General features: G+C 40.1%; 1 protein-coding gene across 1 annotated transcript in view; it reads left to right on the forward strand.

Annotated features, from left to right (window-relative positions):
* The window catches only part of RNF150 (ring finger protein 150), a 111,333-nt gene that overhangs the window by 57,026 nt on the left and 31,379 nt on the right, over nt 1-22,928 (forward strand). Inside the window, exons 2-4 of the mRNA XM_038134553.1 lie at nt 10,488-10,738; nt 16,753-16,824; nt 17,241-17,323. Coding sequence (XP_037990481.1) covers nt 10,488-10,738; nt 16,753-16,824; nt 17,241-17,323 — 406 coding nt within the window. The remainder of the gene's footprint in view (nt 1-10,487; nt 10,739-16,752; nt 16,825-17,240; nt 17,324-22,928) is intronic.

Here is a 22,928-nt window from a genome sequence, read left to right on the forward strand (position 1 = left end):
CCTATCCATCCCCTATGTGGAAAAGTATGTTCAAAGGTATGGAATGGCTTCCATATGAGGAATGGCTGCGTAAGACAGGGGTCACTCAACTTAGAAAAGAGAGAGCTAATGGCACATATTGTAGAGGCGTAGAAAACTCTCCTAAAAATCTAATAGCACTGAGGGATGATCAGCAGTGTTGGAGGGTTTGAGCGTGTGCTGGTGGTATGCTGCCTCAGCTTTGGCTTATTTCACTCTGCTGTGTTCCTCACCTTCTGCCTGAGATTTTACTTATTTATCCTTTTGTTTTGCTTTTTACCATTTATTTTCACTCTTTTCTCTCTTTTTGCTTCATTTTAATTCATTGTTCTTATCAGACTGATAAAAACAGTTTTTGCACCTCTGGGGACATTATATTATTTCCCTGAGTGAGGAAAGAGGAAATTCCCTTAAGTAATTGTATGAAATTTCCAGATTGTTGCTCTGAGTCTGTTTCTTGTCCAGCTAATTCAGGGTCTCTTGAACTGGAGTATGCCCAGCAATGTAGCCTAAAGCCACAGCAGATGTGCCATGCTCTTTTCTATCTCTTTACTCTTTCATTCTGTGCTTTTTGAACCAGAAACCACTCCAGCCTATGCAGTGCCATCAGAGCTGTGTGTGGCTTCAGCCAGAGTTGTCTGAATCTCTTAGTCTGGGGATTTTCATTCATCTTCTCTGGAACAGAAAGACGCATGTCCTGTAAGGCTGCTCTGACTGGCAGGTTTGATGGTGTAGGAGGAAGAAGTGCATAGTCCTGCCTCTCTGAACAGGAGACAGCATCCTTTATTCCCTTGTCTCCAGTCTGCGGCCCGTGGTGTCCCATTCCTGAGTCACTGTGGAAGTGGGGATCACAGGGAAGCCGGGGTAGACTTGAGCTGTCTAGCACAAGAATTGGAGTGCTGAGGTGGCTCTCCTAACTAGTAGGATGACCTGCTGTGCCTAGGAGGTGCTGGGAGAGCCCTCAGCAGCCTGCAGGTGCCACAGCACCTTTGAAACTGGTTGGGCTTGCACTGGGAACTGATGCAGTTCCAGTCTTTGGATCAGTGATGAGAACCAGTGATTGGAACCCAGGCATTTTTGTTGAAATTATATTTTTGCATACATGCCTTCTTCTCTTTTTTCCTGTTTTAATGGCTTGGAAATTTCCTGATCCTCTGCTCTCCAGGGGAAAATGTATGTCACTAATATTTTCTTCATGTTATGAGTAAGTGGGCAGGATTGGTCAGTACGTGAAAAAAACCCACTAATTCTGTGTCTGAAGTTTAGATTAGAAGCTTCATAATAATGCATATAGTAATAATGATTAATCTCCATAATAATGGCAGCATTTTTTTTCTGTGTCGAGAATATATATTTACACTCTTCTGAGAGCACCAGGCACGTTAACTGGTTTGTGTTTGCATTGTATTCTACCCTGACTACATAAGATGCTATTTAAGGTATATTTTCTTTTGGCACAATTCCACTGAAAATATCAAAGCAGCATCTGCTTTAGACAGTGGGTGTGTTTTGCCAGAACTCTGAAAAGGTTGTATTTTACTAATAAATTTTCCCTGTAGCATCTTTTGGTCTGAGTTGGAGCATAGCTGAGCTGTAAAGCCTGCATGAAGGAGTCTTTCTGGGCCCCCATATGTAAAAAAACCCGTAAGTATCCCAGTGCAAATTCCAATACAGAAAACAAGTGGCATATGCTATTAGCAGTATATATATGGTTTAGAAACCGAGGAGAAGTTCTGGGGAGGTCTTCAGTACAAAAGCTTAACAATTATAATGAAGTACTATCCTGGTTAAGATAACAGTGTCTCAACAATTTGTGCCTTAGGTTGGGCTGGGATCTGAGAAAACCTCTTGAAGAGCAGCCTGTTTTCTGTAAATTAAGTATGAATATGTATCACTACATTGGTTCATTAGCATTGGTTAGTTCAGCAGACTGATGAGCTGATACTATAGGAAAGAAGCCCAGGAAAAATGCAGCTATCATGCTGACTTTGATTTTGTGAGCTTTGTCACTGTTTACTTCTTTTTCCTTTGCTGCAGTTGCTGCATAAAATTTTGAGAAAGTCAATATATTCTGAGCTCTTACAGCCTTGGGAAGATCAGCATTGATTGCAAAAACATGAACAGAAATTTCTTTGTCCCTAAACAGCAATAAAGTGTCTGAAGCTGCTTATCAGAGGAAAGATCACAGTCAGAAGCATCTTGCCTCTCCTGGATTTAGCATCAAAAGAAGTTAACCAAGAAAGCTCTGCTGGAGGTTGTTGTTGTCCAATTCAGGACAGAATAGCAAACTTTTATATTCCTTACTTAAATACTGTAGTCAGCCATTTACATCAGAACATCTTTTTTCCCTACGTGTTATTTAATTATCCTAATAGATACTTGTGCTTCTGCAATTACAAATGTTTCATGGCAATAAGATTGTCTAAGGAAAAAAATAGTTTGTGTAAAAGAATTTCCTAATTACCTTCTTTTGCGAATGGGAAAAGTGCTGTAGGGAGAAGGTGTCACTGCTCTCTCCATGGTTGCTGCATTTGCCTTTTAAAGGAAACCTGATTTAAAGTTAAATGTTTTGGAAGATGGGTAAAGGACCAAGGCAAGTGCCAGCAGTGCCAAGGAGAAGTGGGAAACTAGTGAGAGGGTAAGCTGAAGGAAATATCTCTCTGCTTTATAACATACAAGGAAAGCAAGTTGAAAATGTTGGTTGGGAGGAGATGAAAGCTCCTAAATTATTGCAAAGCAAGGGCTTGAGAGTAAAAAAATAAAAATTATTGTATGGAGAAATCTTGTTTTCTGATAGCTTCAGTAGCTTGATATCCACAAAAACAGGCCCATGTGCTGCTAGGCTGTATTTGCTTCTGGCCTTCCCCTGCATTTTTTTCTTCTCAGGCTGGACACCCTGGAAGGGCTGCTCAGTGTGTCTCAGTTTTAGCAGTGGGAAGAAAGAACAGTGGCGTTCCTGCTTTGCTGTTCTGCTGTCATCTCTCCTCCTCCACCCAACAGGGTGGGAGGGCAGAAGGGCTGCTGCATGGGGGTACCTGGGGGATGGCAGTGCCTGTGGAGTGCAGAAGTGGGTGGGCAAAGACATCTGCATCCTGCTCTGCAGCTTTCCCACGCTGTAGGCTGAAATCCTGCCTAAAACCTCCCCAGTCCCTTGCCCTTGGTGACAGTAATGCCTTTCTGGGATGGCATTACTGAGAGAAGAGGTGGCCAGGTCCATCTGCAGGACCCAAGTGTGATGTTCAGCATGAGGGTTGATGGAGGATGCAGTCACCTCACATGTTGCTGCTGCTTTCCTCTGCTTTATTCTGTGTTCATACCCCTGTGGGGGAAGCTGGACATTTGGTGTTCACATATGTGGTACAGAGCTCAGCCCACCCTCCTGCCTCCACATCGGAAATGCACCCTTCTGCCTTGGATCAGTCCCTCACTGGGGCTGTGAAAAGCAAGAGGCACTGACTGCCTCAGCCCCTGTCCTTCCTTGTTCATCGCTGTTCTCAGAAACAGGTATGGTTTCCCTATTTTGGCTTAGACAGAGACTTCTTGGTGTAATCAGACCTCTGACTTTGGCCCTGTTGGTTTGGTGTCATTATTTGAATTAATCTTTCTTCTCTCCACAGGAGTTAGAACTTTCAGTTCCCAGTTAGTGTGAAAACAAAACTATGGTTTGAGACCAAATGTCCATCTGTCTCAGATGGTGTTTCTCATGATGGTGAACAGCAGCTGCGTTGGGAAGAGAATAAGCACGGGGTAAACGTTGAATGCTGCCTATCCAGAATGGCTCTCCCAGCCTTCAGCAGTTTGTGATTCCTAGATGTTTTTTGTACCTAGTTGCTCTTGGATGTTTTGAACACCTAGATCCTGTGTTTTAACCCCTTATGTTCTCATGTGAGGCCCTTCCTCATTTATTCAGAACCGCCTTTTTGGCTTAAGAGTCTTAGGTGAGGAATCTCACTGAATAACTTTAGCTGATCTGTAGCTGCTCATATCTGTTATGAAACCCCATTAGAAACTGGTGTCCTTTCCAGTCCCCTGGCACTGAGACAGTTTATGTGAGATTATATATGACAGTCTGTAGTCATTCACCTGTGACATATGTTGTGTTGGCTATGTATTACTGCCACTTACTGTATATTGCTCTTCTCCTGACAATGTTTTTCCTATAGTATTATTAATTAATTAATTAATTAATACTTCAATTTGAGGCCAATGCCTTGAATGCCCAGTAGGGAAAGTTTCCTGCAGGGAACAGTCCTTTTACCCACTTTGATTTCTTACCAGTAATGTAATGTTTCCCTGTTTGCCTGCGTAAGTGTCTAGGACATTGTTTAAACAAATATTATGCTTCTTCTTCCCCAAATTGGGTGAAGCTCAGAGATCATTTTTTTAAAAATATTGCTTTGATTTTTCAAATGTACTTTTTGAGTTCACAAAAAGCATAATGTAAGGCTAAGCTGTTGGGTTTTTCTAAGAAAAACAGGTAGCAGCTGTTATTCTGATCAATTTATAATTGCACTATGCAGAATAGAAGAACTGAACTTGAGCTCTCAGTGGATGGTCATAAAGACTTAGAACCTTTGTTGCAATTTTAAGAGAGTAGTTCAAGGGCACATTTTGCAACTGAGATAGTAGTTCAAGGCCAGCTTGGATGGGGCCCTGAACAACCTGATCTAATGAATGGCATCCCTACCCATGGCAGGGAGGTTGGAAGGGATCCTAAAGATCCCTTCCAACCTAAACTTTTCTATGATTCTGTGATATTAGGGCAATTCATACAGGCATTCTCATTAACCTATATACCATTTCTCATGTAACTTCATTGGAAAGGTACCAAACACAGATATAAAGCAATACTCTTTTCAAAGAGAGCAAGATCTGCAACAGAAGGTAGTATCTTCTGATGGCCAAACAGACTGTTCTTGGCTATAGCGTAGACAATTGCCACACCACCATCACCATGGAGTCCTCTTCATTCTCTTAAGTAGTAATTTTTTAGCTGAGTTGCTGTTCAGCTGAAGAAAAAAAGAGTATTTTTTTAACAAATGTCTGTTCTTTGCTGTGAATTTGCTTTAAAATATTACCCATCATCCAGACCACAGCATAAAATCCATTCACAGGGAAGTAGGCAGCGGCACGAGCTGTGGCAGGAGAGCTCAGTGGTTGGCAGCACAGAGAGCCCTTATGCAGAGGGAGCACTGCTGAGCTTCCAGAAACCACCACCGCCACTGAATTCCCTGACACTGCCTGGGGCTGGTACAGACTGCAGGCTGAGCCTGGGTGAGATATGGAATTAGATTTGTGTCTGTTTTACTTCCTTACAATAGCTGCTGGTTACTGAAATGGATTCCTAAAAACTAAATCATTTCTTCAAGAAACTCCTTCAAGGAGGAGTTGCTTAGGCTCTTGCACCTTCCTGTAAAGTTTCTGTTCCTGGGTTCGGAGCCAGATTGAACACTGGACAATTTCAGGGCAATGTCAGGGCAATTTCTGAATTCAAAATAGTGTTTGGATTTTCACTTAAAAAATCTTTACTGCTTGATTTTGATCTACAACATAAGACAAATCTTCATTTATATCTTGATAGGATATCTTGGAGCGAAGACTCTATATGCTTCCCCAATTGAAATTCTATTCAAATAGTTCAATTAACTTCTCTGACTGACTTCTAGCTGTTGCCAAGCATGAAGAATTAAACTGCCTATTCTAAAATGTGTCAGAAAGACCACATTTTAGAGTCTCCATCAAAAACTGACAAAGCATTGAAGGAGCAGCCCTGCCACTGCTGGGCCTGACTGCTAATGAGAAGAGAGGACTGTGTTCAGTGTCACCTCTGAAAGCTCCCAGAGCAAAATCAAGGAATATCACAGGTTTGTAAGCACAGCCTGCAGCTAAGGTGTAGCATTTATGTACATTTTCTGGGTGTAAAACTTGTTCATTTCTTCTACAAAAGCCACTGTTACTGCACTAAAATCTTTAATTTCCTCTGTCACTAGTGAATAGATAGTTACCCTTGAAGTTTGCAGGTTTTGCATGAAGACATACCTGCTGAAATGTATTTCCAAGTACAGCGTGTATAATGTATAGCCAAGAACTGCATGGAGAGGGTGGGTTTGGAGAGAGTCTTCTGGATCTCTGGATCTTTTTCCGAAGCATGCATTTTCTCCACCCAGAAATATTGATTAGGCAGGTAGGCTTCAGCAAGTTAAAATTACTTAAATCATCCCAAATGCCTGTAATTTCTGCCTTATTTGTTTCGTTAGGAGAGAACACTGCTATGTTAAATGTTTCCTAGCCAAAAAAAAAAAAAAAAAAAAGAATAAAATCCATTCACTTCAGCCTAAATGCCTTTGATTTATGGATCTCTGATTCATCGTGACAGCTGCTTAAAAATTCATGTCAAACTCTGCATTAATGTTGGCCAGAAAAAGAAAAGAAATGTGTTAAGGAACAAGAGTGCCACAAAATGCAGTTCCCACTGTGGGTGTGTTTAATGAAAGGCAGGGGTAGCATTTCACTTGCAAGGGAAGCATCAGTACATGTTACTAGATCCTTTTTCTTTTTTAGATATGTTGAGAAAATGTGTACTTGGGCATAAAAATGCACCTCTAACACTGATGTCTCATTATGTTTTTTCCTTTCTTAAATTTGCATACTTTTTATGTATGTTGCAGCTTATGTGAAACTGAGATAATGCAAATATTTTGTTTAAAAAGAAAGAAAAGAGAAATAAATTACTTTATTTTTCTTTTATTTTCTTCCTAATATGAACATATTTGAGATTAAAAACATAGCTTAATAACATGATTGATAAATAGCATTCTCTGTAATGTCTTGGAGAAATTATCATAAAATCTGTAAAACATTTTTAAAAATCTGATTGTTATTTGTCACTACTCTGGTTATTTTTGCCAACAATGCTTCATTACAAGTGGTAATATTTTCCCAGAAAATAACCAGGTAGCCTGAAATTTTAATATATTGAGGGTTTGAATAAATAAAAGCAGAAAAGCAGCTGCTTTCCTCTTGGAATAACAGTGTATTTGCATTTCAAAAAAGTTGTATTTAGTATATATCCATGGCAATTTGCTTAGTGTCCTGTGTCCAGAAATATATTAAAGCCATATTAAACATAATAAACTATAATATAATTGAACATAATTAAACACATTGTTAAAGTTTTTAAAGACATGCAAGATTCAAGATAATTAATTCATTAAGATACTACCTGTGTTTTCTACTGGAAATGGGTTTGTCTCTATCTCCATTTTCATAGGCTTTCAGGTGATATCCATGCAGTGTCCTAGGTTATACTGACCATGATGTTAAAGATCAGTACTGGACAAGTCATTTGGACAGAGTGCTGGCTTTTGAGGGCAGTTGATTAAATTCAGTAATTTTGGCTGTGGAATTTTTCACTGTGGGTTTTTTTTTGGCTATGCGTGAGATTGGTGCCTTGGTTTTCCTGTAGAATGAAATGAAATATATATTTTTTTGAAGACAGGGAAGAGAACAAAGGAAGCCATGAGGACAGCTAAGCCCTGCTCCAGACAATTTTTCTTTTTGACTGCAGGAAAATTATTGGCATGGCACTAGTGCCCTTCTCAGCCACTTTGAGACTTGGCAAATTCTCCCTAGGCCATTAGGGTAATTTTTGCATTAGCCTTTTGTAATAAATAGGTATCAGAAGAGTTGCAAGGCTAGATTTATCTTGACTGCTGATGGTAGACTCTTGATAGAAAAAAATTAAGGGGAATAGCTGAAAAGCAGTAATGTTTTATAGTATTAGCAGGAAGGTTAAGTTTCCAGTCATGAATATCTAAAACTCTTGACTTGGCCAAACATTTGATCCTCTCTATTAATTGACTGACCTGTTCATAATTAGGGAAATATTATGATGGAAGGCCTCAACAGAGGAAGAGGGGTGGTGTTTGCACTTCTGCTCTGAGACTTGAGAGAGGAGGGTTCCGTTCCCAGCTTCATAGCAGATTTCTCTGAGTAGCAGCAGTCTGCCACAGCTATTTCAGTACCTACAGCTAATGCAGGCATCCCGCAGAACTTTATAAATTTTCCACCACAATTAGTGTTTTCTGCTGAACACCACCCCCCTGTGTATATCCAAAGTCCTGCCAAACACCTCATGGCCTTCAGCATCCAAATCCATTTGAAAACCTGGTTTATACCTCACAGGGTTTCTTAGTGAAGAAATGTCTGAACTGGACTTTGAAGGCTGGGATACAGTGCTGAACTGGTGAAGCTCACATTGGATACCAGCTTGGAGGGAGAAGGATGCTGTTGAAAATGCAAGTCACCCTCCCACACCTCCATTTGTGGCTGAGTGATCCCTTCCCATCTCCATGAATGCCCGTATGAATGCTCTCTCCTCCTGCCACAGTCAAAATACAGACAGCTATGGGGTTAACAACATTCCTTGAATTTCATGTGGAATTCTGAGGCCCCACCCCAGCATAGCTCTTTGAGTTCAGACACCCCCAGTTTGTACCTTTCTAAATGCCAGTTTGTGATAATTTCATTTACTGTTGTTCCTAGCACATTTTTACATTACAATACACCCTGTCTGTCCTTAGCTATTTAGAACAATTGGCTATAGCAAAACATAGTTTAGGTGTAAAAATTGTCTACATGCTTGTTTCATGAAGTGAAAGAACAGAATATCCCTAGTATTAAACTGTAAAGCGGTGATCGTTTATTTGTGAAGCCATAAAGCGCATTTAACAGCCTGGTGATTCCCAGATAATTTCAGACCACATATATTTAATGTACACAGGGGACTTAAAGTTGAAAAGAAAACAGTTTCAGCAATGTGTGATGCAAGTAACATCAAAAAGTGCTGTACAGAGATGAAAACTGGTGTGGAGTTGAGGATAGCTAAATCAGTGGAGGGCCCAGTTCACAGGGTCATGACAGAAGGCTTGGCAGGACTGTAGGAAGTCCCTGCTTCATCCCATTAGTGAAATTTTGCTGCCATCAGCTGTGCTGATGTGCATCCTTGTGGGGCCATGCTGCACCCTGTGTCAGGGGGCTGATCAGGGCTGCAGAGGCAATTGTTTATGGAATTAAACAGTGATCTTGACTTTAAACTTGTATCAGTTGGAGAGTCAAGCTCCTGGCAGAGAGTTCCAAGTTGCTGGTAGGGCTTGGGCTGTGTGGAGCCACTGGGAACATGTTGAGCTGTTCTTTGGTTGCCAGCCTGGTGCAAGAGCAGTGACGCTTTGGCGTATTCCAATTGTGAAACCGTGTAGGAATCTCTGATTGAAACTGTTTCTGGTCTGAATGCAGAGTTTGGAGGGGCTTCTCTGACAGACTCATGACCCTGCAAAACAGACTGTCATAAATGTATATGGAGTGTTGGATGCAGTGTACCTCCCTGTTTGCAGTGTTTACAGAAATACCGTCCAGCTAAGCCTCAGTAGTGCTAGAAATCTGTGTTTATGTCAACCCATGGAACACATTTTACGTATCTCGTATGTAGAAACACATTGTCTAACTGGTTTCAGTTGAAACCTTCACCAGGTTCGTCTGACTTCCCTCTTGGTAAACAGGAGGGAAGAGCAGAAGAAAGCACAAATTTCTTGTTACTTTTTTGCGAAAGCTGGACGAATCAGAGGGCTGGGCAATCACCGACCATAGGAAGTTCAACAAGGGCAAGTGCCAGATTCTGCACCTGGAACGAGGCAACCCTGGATGTACAGAAAGACTGGGGAATGAGAGGCTGGAGAGCAGCGTTGTGCAAAGGGCCCTGTGGGTCCTGGTCGATGGAAAGTTCAATGTGAGCAGTGCCCTGGCAGCCAGGAGGGCAACTGCGTCCTGGGGGGCATCAGGCACAGCATCACCAACTGGGCAAGGGAGGGGATTGTCCTGCTCTGCTCTGCACTGGAGCAGCCTCACCCTGAGTGCTGGGGGCAGTTTGGGGTGCCACAATATAAAAAAGACATGAAGTCATTAGACAGTGTCCAGAGGAGGGCCACGAGGATGGTGAAAGCCTTGAGGGGAAGTTGTATGAGGAGTGGCTGAGGTCACTTGGTCTATTCAGCCTGGAGAAGAGGAGACTGAGGGGAGACCTCATTGCGGTTGTAACTTCATTAGGAGGGGAAGCGGCAGGGCAGGCACTGATCTCTTCTCTCCAATGAGCAGTTATGGGACCCGAATAAATGGTATGAAGCTGTGTCAGGGGAGATTTAGGTTGGATATTAAGATTTTTCACCCAAAGAGTGGTTGGGCACTGGAACAGCCTCCCCAGGGAAGTGGTCACAGAACCAAGCCTGACAGAGTTCAAGAAGCATGTGGACAAAGTTCTCAGGCACATAGTGGAATTCTTGGGATGTCCTGTGCAGGGTCAGGAATTGGACTTCAGTGATCTTTGTGAGTCCCTTCCAACTCAGTATAAGCTGTGATTCTATGATTGCCTTTTGGTGGTCACTTGTTTTACTTAAGGTTCTCTCTCTGTTTGATAGGCTTAGAAGATGTTGTAGCAATAATGATTCCTGAACCCAAAGGAAAAGAGATAGTGAGCCTCCTGGAGAGGAACATTACTGTGATGATGTACATAACCATCGGGACACGCAACCTGCAGAAATACGTCAGCCGAACCTCGGTGGTGTTCGTCTCCATCTCCTTCATTGTGCTGATGATCATCTCCTTGGCATGGCTGGTCTTCTACTACATCCAGAGATTCCGCTACGCAAATGCTAGAGACAGAAATCAGGTGAGCAGGGCTGGAGTAACTGTTTGTGTTTCCAAAAAATGGCCACGGGATTTATTGTAGAAGTAAAAGTTGAAGAAATTGTCAATGTGTAGTAAAAACAGAAAACCAAAAGAAAGCCCAAGAAAGTGAAAAGAATAAGAATAAAGAAATGACTGTGACTGGGAAAATCCAAGACTTATGTCAGTATAAATGGGATTCAAGAAAAAAAAGAAATTAATAGTGTATGTATATTATGGGTTTTTTTCCTTACGCAAAACACCAAAAAATAGACAGAAAGGTGATTTTTTTTTGTGAAAATATTGTTGTGGTACATATAGGTAAATGTCATAGCAATATATATAACTAAGGACCCTTGAGATCAAAATGCTGACTAAAACATTGTGAGGTATATGTGTGTGTAGCAGTGTTCATGATGAGTGAAGAAAGGGGGAAAAAAACCTATTCTCACTTTAATGTTTCCTTAGACGGGTCTTGGGCTAGAAAGACAAATATGTCTCTCTTCATTTGACAATGATCACTGATCCGGACTGCAGTGATAGCCACTAATGTTATTAAACCATTATTATTGGTTTTGGCACCTTATCCAAAGCCCTTGAAAGAGATAAAAAGCCTACAGAGCTGAAGCGAAGTCAGTAGCAGTGGTTTTATAAAGTACTCATCTTTATGGTAGTTTGGCAGTGAATAATAATAGCAACAATAATAATAAATTTAATATTTTCTTGGCTGGATGCAACTATCTGAGCAGAACTGGGAAGCTGAGGCTTGTACATTTCATTCTAATGGTACAGTAGAAAATGTTATCAACATATGAAATTTGAAGAGATAACCATTTTACTCCACTGTAAAAAATGCACTGTAATTCAGAGAGGTTTCTGAACTGTCAATAAATTACTATCAGGGCCAGGAGGATTACCTTGCTTATTCTGCAGAAAAGGTAAAACTCAGAGTATGAATAATCATCTTGTAGAGAAAAGCCCTGCTACACACTCTGTAACAAATACTTGACATGTAGGAATCCCTCACCCTCTGCCATTGAAATTCAGGCATCCTCTGAGATAGAGAGCAGCTGCTCTGTATTTACAGACAGAAAGAATGTATTTTCCATTTAAATATACAGTCTGGAATTTTGGATAGCAAGAACGAGACTATCCCAGCTGGAATTTGAACATCATTGGCAGCAGATTCACTGTGACTGCAATGGCTGTGATAATTTTTAGACTCTTTGTCTACAAAAGCACATGCGTGCCTAATTTGTGTGTGTAAGTGTGCTTTCAGTCAAGTAATTATACAGGCAGCTTAGCAGTGTAAATAGACATACATAAACATGAAACTCAGCAAAATGGGAAGCTCATTCAGGTAATATGTTATAGTTTGAAACTGATATGTTTATATGTTCAAACATATTTCCTTGTCAGTATTTTCTTTCCAAAGTTTGAATGTGACCACATGTGCACAAGCAGTTGTCCTATGGAGGGGTTTTAATAACTTGGTTATTATACTAGTTCTGTTCTTTAGAAGAATTAGAAAGGATGCCTCCTAAAGTAATTGCATATTATTAATTATTAATATTATTATTTTTGTGAGAAAAACTAGGCAATAATAAGGGGCAACCTAAAAAGTCTTCATGCAGTTTTCTTCATACAGTTTTGTCTGACATCTAATCTCTTTAGTAGCTCTTGTCGTATGAAAACAGTAGCAATATACAAACAAAACTCTATTATTTGTGTCAATGGGTTGCTGTGGCTTTTTAGTTTTGTTTCTTTTAGTCATGGCTATGGAATATAATGATGTAGGTAGTTCAGAAGAGCTCAGCTTGCTCTTGCCCTTCCCATGAGTGTTCCTCTTTGTTTTCCATCAAGTTATGAGGTGTTTTTTCTTTAACACGTTTTCTTGTAGCTCAAGGAGGGGATTGCAAATTTCTGATTAAAATCATACTGTCCTTTTGTCAAGCCTCATAAACACTTTTGTCTAGTCCTTCTCTATCTGGTGACTCTCCTTTCCAGGTCCACTTCCCTTCTTTCATTAGGTGTAAGTTTCTGAGCAAGCAGTAAATCTAAAACAAAGTGGTTTAGTTATCCACCAAGAAAGCAATGAGTCCAGCTATTGAGAGAGGCAGCTAGAAAGACTGAAAAATCTCCTGGAATCATTTCCTGTGACTCCACAGTGAGATGAAACCTGGACATAGTCCATCTACATCTTCAGCCACCACTCTTACTCATCATGTGTGCAAAATCTAAGTTCACATGCCAGAAGGAAGACACAGCTTACTCCAATTAGGTGCCTGATTTTGATGAGTGGAGAATCAGGATTTCAAAGGTTCTTGCTGAATGCCAGGGTCTATTCATACCACTTAGCTGAGAATCAATGCAGTAGAGCACAGAATTGTCTTCCACTATGGGCTTGTGCACCTACAGCCAGGGTGTCTGCTACAAACATGGTGAGGTATCAATTTTTATTTTAATACATGTAATTTTTAAGAGTACCTCTAGCACAGAAAACTGTACATATAGAAGTAGAAGATAGGTAGTAATATTCACATGATTGAACCTTTTTTCCCCACCTAATGAGATGTCCAGGAAGTTGGTGGTTGCCTTGATGATGAATCCTTTTGACATGAAGAGAATAAGTTTGTGTAAGAAAATCTGTTTCCTCAGCAGCTTGTTCCTAGAGGGTTCCTGAAGATGAGAGAGTTGAGAGATTTTGTAAAAGGCTGTAGAAATTGTTTAAATCAAAAATTATCACATTTTAGAGCTAATTAGAAGCAGAATTAGAATTACATGACAAGTTAAGTTCCAAAGATAATTGAGCAAAATATGACCTGATGTTACAGCCCCGTGACAGCCAGGGCACAGACTTAAAAACAGCTACAACTACAACAAAACGACCCTGTCAGTCTGTCAGAGTTTTTCATATTTCACCAGTAATACTAGAGTTCTCTTTTTATTGTTTGTGAGATGAGAAAATAAAGAGGGGATGATGTTTCGGTGCCAGACTTATTTACCACATTTTTCCATTTCTCTTTTTTCCATTGGCTTCTTGTTCAGAGGAGGTTTTCTACACAGTCATTTTGAAGCTGATTGGACTCCTTAAGTTTTGCAGGATAGTGGAAGACAAAGAAGGTAGTGATTGCACTGGACTTGAGGAGGATCTTGTATGTCCCGGGTTAATCTTTAGTATGTGACTGTCAGCATGTAGAGCATTTATCTGAGAAGGAAGACTGGTGGCTGTGGCTTGGAATGAGAGTTTTGGGCCACTGAATAGAGATGTCAATCTTTGAAGCAATTTGGGAAGATGGTTCCCATGATGGAGTCTGCAGCCTTTGTCTGTGATTAGATGTGTCCGATACTTCATGCATCTCATTCTGCACAAGGTACAAGGTGATCTCCTTGCAAAGATGATAGTTTAGTAAGGCCATTAAGGGAGAAGCACTTACTGTAGCTTCTCCTCGACAGCATCTATGGTCATTTACTTTCTCAGGAACACACAAGTGGTCCCTTCCATGCGACTGTCCTTCCTTTTTAATGACCATTGCCATCTCCTCAAGACCACTGCATCTGACATGCTTAACTCCTTCCAGTCCAGTACTGAATGTTGCAGCATTGATAATGAGATTATGAGATTTATGACTGTAAATCTCTAAGCCTCACTTTAAACCCTTAAACTTCTGTAATGCCTCTTATCTTTTAGGAAAAATAATTGGTTATTGATAGCATGCCTTACATTCAAATGGGAGAATCCTTTGAAATTATGGCTGGAGTCCAAGAAATTCGTGTTCTTTCAAAAACTAAATTACTCTCATTTATGTGTAAGTTATGAACTTATCTATTTACGATAGATAAGAGAAAGCAAATATGAAAGCAAGCAAATCAAAGATGTACAGGAGTTTTTAATCTTGTCCTTTCCCCTTCAAGAATGTGCAAAAATGAACTGAGACATTTCATTCATTAAAGTAATAATAATGGTAAAAGGGATCACCAGCACTTTCTGAAGCATGACATAATGGCTCTTGTCTGGCTGTGTGTTACCCATCTGTCTTTGATTTACATTAAGGAACCAAATAGCTGACAAGAAATGTTTCCAACTCTCATTGATTCTTTTATTTAAGGGAGACTCTAAGAAAAATGGACCACAGAATGAGATGTTGTCTAACTACAAGGTACTCCTTCACATGCAATAATTAAGTTCCTGGAAAGCGTATATGTAAATCTCCTGATGGCCAAGATTGTCTTCACCTCTTTAGCCAGATCTGAAATTGCACTCTGCTTCCAATATTGCATGTGTTTTGTCACCCTTTCCAATCCAACAAGCTTACTCTCTAAATTTAATCTAGTGATTTTAGTTGAATCTGAAGACCAAAGTGGAAATTTACTGGTCATGTCTGTGTGATGATTAGGTCTCAACTTATAAATTACCTCAAACTTTCTCCTGTTTTTGGCCTCATGCTCTCTTCCCCCTCCAGCTGGAAACTCTTCCTGCTGGCAGGCCCCCCTGAACTCTGGCGCAGGAGTTTCCCAGCTCAGAAAGTTGAATGTCTTCTGGATCACCAAAGGCCCTAAGTCTCTCTTCTCTCTAGCAACACATGGCTGGAAATGTGGCTGGGGAGAGGAGGTGAAGGGAAGAGTTCAAGTCATTTATTGGTGGCAAATTGGAACATGCTGTATCATGAACTGTTATAAAGAAAACATTGGAGTGGGCCTTGCTGCATGAAACCATATGAGAGAGGCATAGAAAAAATGGGGAGTGCCCAAAGCAGGGTCACCAGTATGGTCTGGGGGCAGAAGTACGTGGTGTCTGAGGAGGGGTGAAGGGAGCATACTAAGCTGGGTGGGGAGCCAAGGAGGAGGAAGGGCTCTACTTCCAGCTGCAAAAAGGGTGGTCAGAGAAGAGTCAGAATCAGCCTCTTCCTGGAAGTGCACAGGGTAATGGTCACAAATTACCAGAAAGGGAAATTCCATTAGTATGTTTAGAGAAGAAAAAAGGCTGAGATTGGTTAAGCACTGGAACAAATTATTCACAGAGGTTGTGAAATCTCCTTTCTTGGAGATAGTCAAAACTTGACTAACACAGCTCTGACTTTGAAGTTGACCCAGCCTTGAGCAGGGGATGGGAATACATGACCTCCCAAAGACTTTTCCAGCCTGTGAGTCTGTCTCCAGACTGCCTTGTTGCTGGATTAGCACAAGTGAGCAGCCAAGTCCTTGGAACACTGATACAGGAACAAGCTCTGTAGCACCGGGTGCTGACCAGTGACTGTGTGAACTGCCCTGCAATGTTCCCAGTCTCTTCCAAGGAGCAGACATGTCCATCTGCAGTGTCTGAGGATACGGTGTTTTGTGTCAGGCTGTTACTACATACTTTAATACTGGTGGCTGTGACCCTGCCAACACAGTAACAGTGTTTTGGAAATATGGGAGAACAGTCAGAATCATCACGTGGTAATCACTTTATGGTCCACTCGAGGGAATGATAGAAAGGCAAAGAATGAGCAAATGGTTATGTATGGACAGGATGTTACTGCAGGACTATATAGTGCTTTACCTGTAAGAAACTGCAGATGCTTCCACCTCATTTTTATAAAGTAAGCAACTCTGTATTGCAGGAAAAAGACAGGAGAGATTATTCAGAGTTTTTGTTGTTAAAAAATTAACAGCTCATTTTCAGAAGTTGTATTCTGCTGAAGGTCATGAACTAGTTATGGAACAATGTAAGGATAAAGTTCAGCATTCACTCTGCTAACTGCAGAGTGAATTTTTTTTTAGTATTTTTTTTAACAAGTGTCATTAAAAAAAAAAGACGGAAGAAGTAGGATGACCAAACAATGGACTTGTTACCTACATTGGTATGCACTGCTGCAGTGTAGCACACGTACTGTGACCTTTTTATGAATTATTATGTTTATATTTATACACTATGCTGTTCCATGTACTTAAAATTATTAAGAAGCTTAGGGAGAAAAAGTTTTGATTTCTGCATGAAGAGATGCTCTTTGCTTAAGAGCAAATTTTGTATTGCAGCGCCGGCTTGGAGATGCTGCGAAGAAAGCAATCAGCAAGCTGCAAGTCAGGACGATCAGGAAAGGTGACAAGGTAATTTTTCAAAATGCTTGTTACTAAATTAAACTCTGTGCTGAGGATTCCTTCAGACCTCTGGGACAATGAGGCAGAACAGAGATGCCAATTGCTTATTTAGCTACTGTGTCCTTCAGATGGGGGAGGAATGCTGGTAAGCAAGTTGTGGATTAAATGGGGTGCAGAGAGAGGGTGATTCTTTTAAAGATTAAAAAAATTCTGAAAATTAAAACATAACTAACTAAATCTGCATGCTTCCTAGTGCAAGTTTCCAGCTGGAAACATGTCAGAAAATCTGACTCGCTGATTTGAAATGCATTGCTGGATTTGCAATCTGCTTCAATGACTGTTTTACTTTGTCACATAGGCTCTTGTATGAAAAGATTAGCTAAAAAAATAAAAAATAAATATGATGAATATTCTTTTTCCTGTAGGAGACTGAGCCAGACTTTGATAACTGTGCTGTTTGTATCGAAGGCTACAAGCCCAATGATGTTGTCAGGATATTGCCTTGCAGGTAAATTGAATGTGCTTTTAGCTCTAATAATCTCTACTTCAAGACAGTCTCTGCTCTCAGTTTCACACTGATGAGATTACCTGAGCACTTGGGGAGGGAAGGGTGAGTTTATTATTTTGGCCTATTCCAAATCTGTTGGTAAAGATATCTGAAATGCCTCTTTATTCAACATGAAGTGAAACTAGTGATGGTGGTGAGACCCTGAGGGTTTAGTATGACAGTCAGAAATTTTGTCCAACCTGAGCCTATAACAAAGTCTTTAGTAGGATTTTTTAACTAAAGTTTTGATTTATCTGTTTTCCTCACTGTTTTTTTTTAATTAGAATGAATGCCTTAGGAGAATTTGCCTCTGACTTGAGGGTGAGCCCTAGCCACAGCAGCCAGCAATAGAGCAGGCCCCTGCTCCCCATTGAGCTACTTCTTATGCTGTCCTGGGCCTGAGAAAAAGATAACTTTTGTCAGAAAAAATCCCCAGCCATAGAAAGAGATGTAGCAAGTAAAACATGCCTCGTGTGAAGCATGCCCTGTGCAGCACATCCACCTGCAGTGATGTGACATAGGAGTGCTGCCTCTAGCCACCCCTAACAGCTGTATTTATCTTTGTCCTATTGTACTGTCATTTGTGAAGTGTTACCTAATGGAGGATTTCTCTAAGGAAATCAATTTCTTAGGAGATTTCTTAGGACCAGTTGCCCCTAGGAGAGCAACAGCAAGTGTTTGATTTCCATAGAAATACAGATATGAAGTGCTGCACATCTAGAGCAGAGATTTTATTTTTTTCAATAGAACTTCTTTCTTCTCCTGAGTCATGTTCACTGGCTTGAGAAACCAAAATACTTGTTTATTTTCCTGCTGTGTTGTACCCTAGTAGATACTTGAATGTTACAAGCTGTCCATTTCTGTTAGCTCATGTGATTCATTAAATCTGTTTACTGCCATCACGAAATGGCTAACACAAAGCAACGCATTAATCATAAATTTGACCTACTGCAAATCCCCCACAATGACCAATTGCATGTAAACTCTTTTTTTTTTGCTATAAGCAGATGCAAACACATCACTTCATGAAGCAGAAATATGGAAAAATGAGAAATTATCAGAAATTGTGGACCTTGGTTTGGCATCAAGCCTGTTTGTACAGAAGCAGAATAAAGCTTGGAAATTTTGCATGATAGAGACAGGCAGTGTTTTGAGGTAGATCTACAACAGCTTAAATATATGTCTAAGCTTTAGCTTTCGCTTGTGTCCCACCTCATAATTTAATGAGCCTTTGTCATCCACAGTGTTGCATCAAGCAGAGTGAATAGGAAACACAGAGTTAACAGGTGGTGTTTAGTTCTTGGCTGACTTAAAAGGTCACCCAGAAAATGACTCATGCTGGAAGGGTAGCAGTAGCAGAACTGTCTTGTAAAATACCCACAGTTTGAGCCTTAGCAGTCTGGAGTTATAAAACCTCAAAAATGTTTCTCAAGCAGCTATTTCACCAACTCTGGCTTTCCTGCTGCACAAACTGCAAGGGCAGTGTTTCACATACTTGCATGGGTTTGAACTTCTGAAACATGAAATGATACTCATGATTCTTTCTGCTGTTTTCAATCTCATCTCCTCATCCAAAAGAAAAGGAAAGTGGATTCATTTCTGTTTCTGTGAAGTGAGTAGGAGAGTGTTATATCTTACAGACTGTAGTTTTCCTGCTCCAGTATCCTCAGTTAAGCCGTGTGTGTTTTCTAACATGGGAACCTCATTAAACCTCCAGTATAGCAGTGGATGAGCTCTGAAGTCAAAAAAAAATACATGTTTACTAGGACTTGGGCTGTTTTCCCAAATGTCCTCTCTTTTCTGCTGGCACTGGGATAGCTGTTTTTATGTACCCCACTCTGGAAAGTTCAGAGGAGAATTCCAAGTGAACCTGTGCTTCTTACTCTCTCTTACTTCTTACTCTCTATCAGGCAGCTCCCACAACTGACTGAAGTAATAAACTTCACTCTACAGAGTGTATTAAATAAATAAGGAATAACACTTAATAAAAGTAAGAAGTGTTGACTTGCAGCTGGTTTTAAGTTTAATGGTAGCAAACATCTCTGAAGTTGTCTTTAAGGGCACTGACACGAGATCAAATGTAACCAAGTTCATTGTTCCTCGAGTGACATCTCTTGTCACAGCCTTACTTCATTCTGCTTGTCTTCCATCTCCAGTTTCAAAACACCATTGCCTTTTCTGCTCTAGCTTTGGAGAAGGTACTGGTCCTGCTGCTCCCAGTGTGTGCCCTTTACTAAACTTCTAGTAACTTTACTATACTTCTGTAGTGAGGCAAGACATTTCTTTCAGCCTTATCTCTGCTGAGTGCCTCATAAGTTTTTGGGGTTTTTTTTTTGCTGCTTCATTTCTTTCACCAATAAACACATTCTCTGACCTCATTCCAGCTCGTTCTTTTCCCCTGAACCTTATGAACAACTGTGATTTGAGAGAGTTTTCACTCCTGCTTTCTCTTATTATTAGCTTCCTGTAAAAATTATTTCATCACACACATTCTTCCCTTTGATTCCTTCTTCTCACTCTCATGATCTTCTTTTGTCCTCCTCAGAAGTAAATAATACCATACATGCACCCCCCAAAATCTCAAACCTTCTTGTTGGATATTACAGTGCTACTCAGTCTCTCACAAAAATTCTAAATCCTTTACTTCAGCCCTAGGTCTAATCCAGGCAACTGATGCCCTTACTTAGGGTTATCAGGGATGTACCTTCCTTTCTGCATAGGTGAGACTAGGCATGGAAGGTGGGAGGAGAGCAGTTTCCCTTAGTCTGGAAAAAAAAGCCTCTCAAAATTGTTGGCGAGCTTAACACTTTAAAATAGTTGTACTAAAATCATCATCATCATTGTTGTTGTTGCTGTTGTTAGTATTAGTATTAGTATTAGTATTAGTATTAATATTATTTTGGGCTGAGTGCAACATGATTTTTTTTCCTGTATGATTAAAATTGCATCTTTAAAAAAACATAAATACATTTCAAACAAAAGCAGTGTCTAGTTAAAAAATTTGAAGTGCTATTTAGATAATAGTTAATGGAATGCTCTGGCACTTTGAGGTTCTTTTACTTTGTGCTCTGTGAGCTTTGCACAGCCACGTGCAGCCACAGGAAAGTGCAGGAGGGATCCCAGGAAGCCAGCACCTCTGGAACAGCACAGGGGCACTGGCACGCATAGGTCGTTCTTGGCAGCTTTTTTCCAACACACTCTGCAGTCTCCCGGGAGGAAGACTGCAAACCCCCTGATAATTTATTGCAGTGCTTCGTTACCTTGACTGTGGTGAAGCCTTTCTTATTGTGTAACCTGGATCTTACTTGCTGCAGTTTAAACAACATCATTTTGCTTCTTATCCCTCAGAGAGGTGGAGAACAGTTGTTTCCCTTTCCCTCATAAAAATCCTTTTGGATGAGGTAGTGACAACATCTCACCTTTCTCTCTGTTGCATCAATTGCAGTTCTTTTGAGAAACTTTTCAAATCAACATCAACATCATTTTGCAATGAATGTGGTTGCACACAATAGGGAAAAAAACCTGTATTTTTTTTTCTAGCTTTGACGTTGATTGTCAAAGCCATGTCCTGAGCCTGAGCTTGAAACATTTCTTACTGTCTTCCTGTATGGGTCACTATTTCTGAAATCACCCATGATGGCTTTATCCTCTCCTCCCATTTAAAGCTTGCATCAGTCAGAACTGCAAAGGGAGGGATTTTTGTTGCAGTTAATCTTTTTACATGTTTGTCTTACCATGGGGCAGTGAAATACTGCAGTTGCTCTCATTGTACTTTATGCTGACCCTTCTTTTGCTTGAATTTAGAACATAAAACAATAGACAATTAGTTGAATGCCATAAGTGTGTACATAGTGCTATCTATACCTAATAAACTTTCAAATCCAAATCTGCAAAGCCTGCCACCTTGCTTTTCTGCAGAAATGTTTACATGTTCAAAACAGATAAGAGCTCTAATTGTATAATGCAGTACAAAAAATTTAAAAGGCAAATCTCCATCTGATTTTCAGTAGCATTCCATTATTCTGTGGATTTCTGTCAAATAATCAAGTTCCCTCTGTAGTATATATTAAATCTGAAATTAATGAAGTCATAATACACTGTGCTAAATTAGTATTGAGATGTGCAAAGTGGCAAGGTCTGTCATGTTTTTAAATTACTTGGCATTGTTAGGATTTATTTTAGAATATTGGTTTTGAAACCAACTTTAGGAACAGTGAACTTCAGATTTTAAAGTCTTTAAGGCATGAAAGTGTTCCAAGCTTTTGATGATGAACAAACATCATGAAATTCTCTAATATGAACCCCATTTTGACTGAGGCTTTCAAAGCTGGAAATTGAAAATGAAAGGGGATTTTCTGGTCTATGGTAAAATGTCTTCATGGAAACTATGTATTTTTTATTCAAAACAGATTTTGGAAATTTTCTGAGGGATTAATAAATATCTCCAATTTTGTAAATGGACTGATTATTTTGGCACAAACATGCTTCAGATGTTTGCCAATAAGCATATTTATGAATTTGATTATATAATTAAAGAAAACCAATCACTAACAACAATTTCATTATTATTTCAAGTAGCTGAAAGGTAAGACAGTGAATTAACATTGAACTAACAAAGTCAAGAAAATCTGTTGGGTAGACTTCTACATGTAAAATTACACATGCCTAAGAACTGTATCTTTATGCTTTCACCTAGTCAGAATGCTTGTCTGATGATATGCTGAACATGCCCCTCCTAAGACAGAAGGAAGGCAATGTTAAGCAGGACAGGGACCAAAATCTGGTTCATTTGTTGTTATCCATTAGGTCAGGTCATGTTTGGAAGTTCAGCTATGAACTTCAGTAGCGTTAGTAAAGTAATGGCTTAAATATCAAATATCACAATGGTTTGATACCCAAGCCAACTGATATAATTAGACCAGGTCGAACTTCCAAGAATATGTTTAACCTTTCCCATAGTTGTATAAAGTGACACAAAGCACAGGACTGCAATAATTTGCCATGCAGTGACACATCTGCTGACCCATTCAGCTGAATAAGTAGCAGTTAAATATTTAGAGTTACTTTGGTACATTAGGTGACTCTGGCTTTCTCAGAGATTGCATTTCCTTGTAGAGACTGGTATGTGCTGTACTCCAGGCTGAGCCTTAGGATCATACAGATATTTAGGTATTTCAAGTCTAACAATAGACCCAGCACTGCCAAGCCCACCACTAAAGCATGTCCTCAAGTGCCACATCCACACGTCATAAAATACCTCCAGATACCACTTCCTTGGGCAGCCTGTTCCAATCCCTGATGACCCTTTGGGTGAAGAAATGTTATCTTGTATTGCTAGTAACAGAATATGCTCTCAAGAGAGAATACAGTCTGCCAGTCAGGTACACACACTAAAGATCTCTACAGTCATTATCAGTTTGTTAAAGGCAAAGCTAAACAAGAAACTTTCAGGTGCTCCACCTGATTAATCTATAGAAAAAGTGGTGCCCAGCAGCTACAGGGCTCAGGAAGCTGCTTCAGACTCAGAACAGGATTAACAACAATTCCTTCAGGTGATTGTGTACGA

The sequence above is a fragment of the Motacilla alba genome, chromosome 4 (assembly GCF_015832195.1).
Source record: "Motacilla alba alba isolate MOTALB_02 chromosome 4, Motacilla_alba_V1.0_pri, whole genome shotgun sequence".
NCBI lineage: Eukaryota > Metazoa > Chordata > Aves > Passeriformes > Motacillidae > Motacilla > Motacilla alba.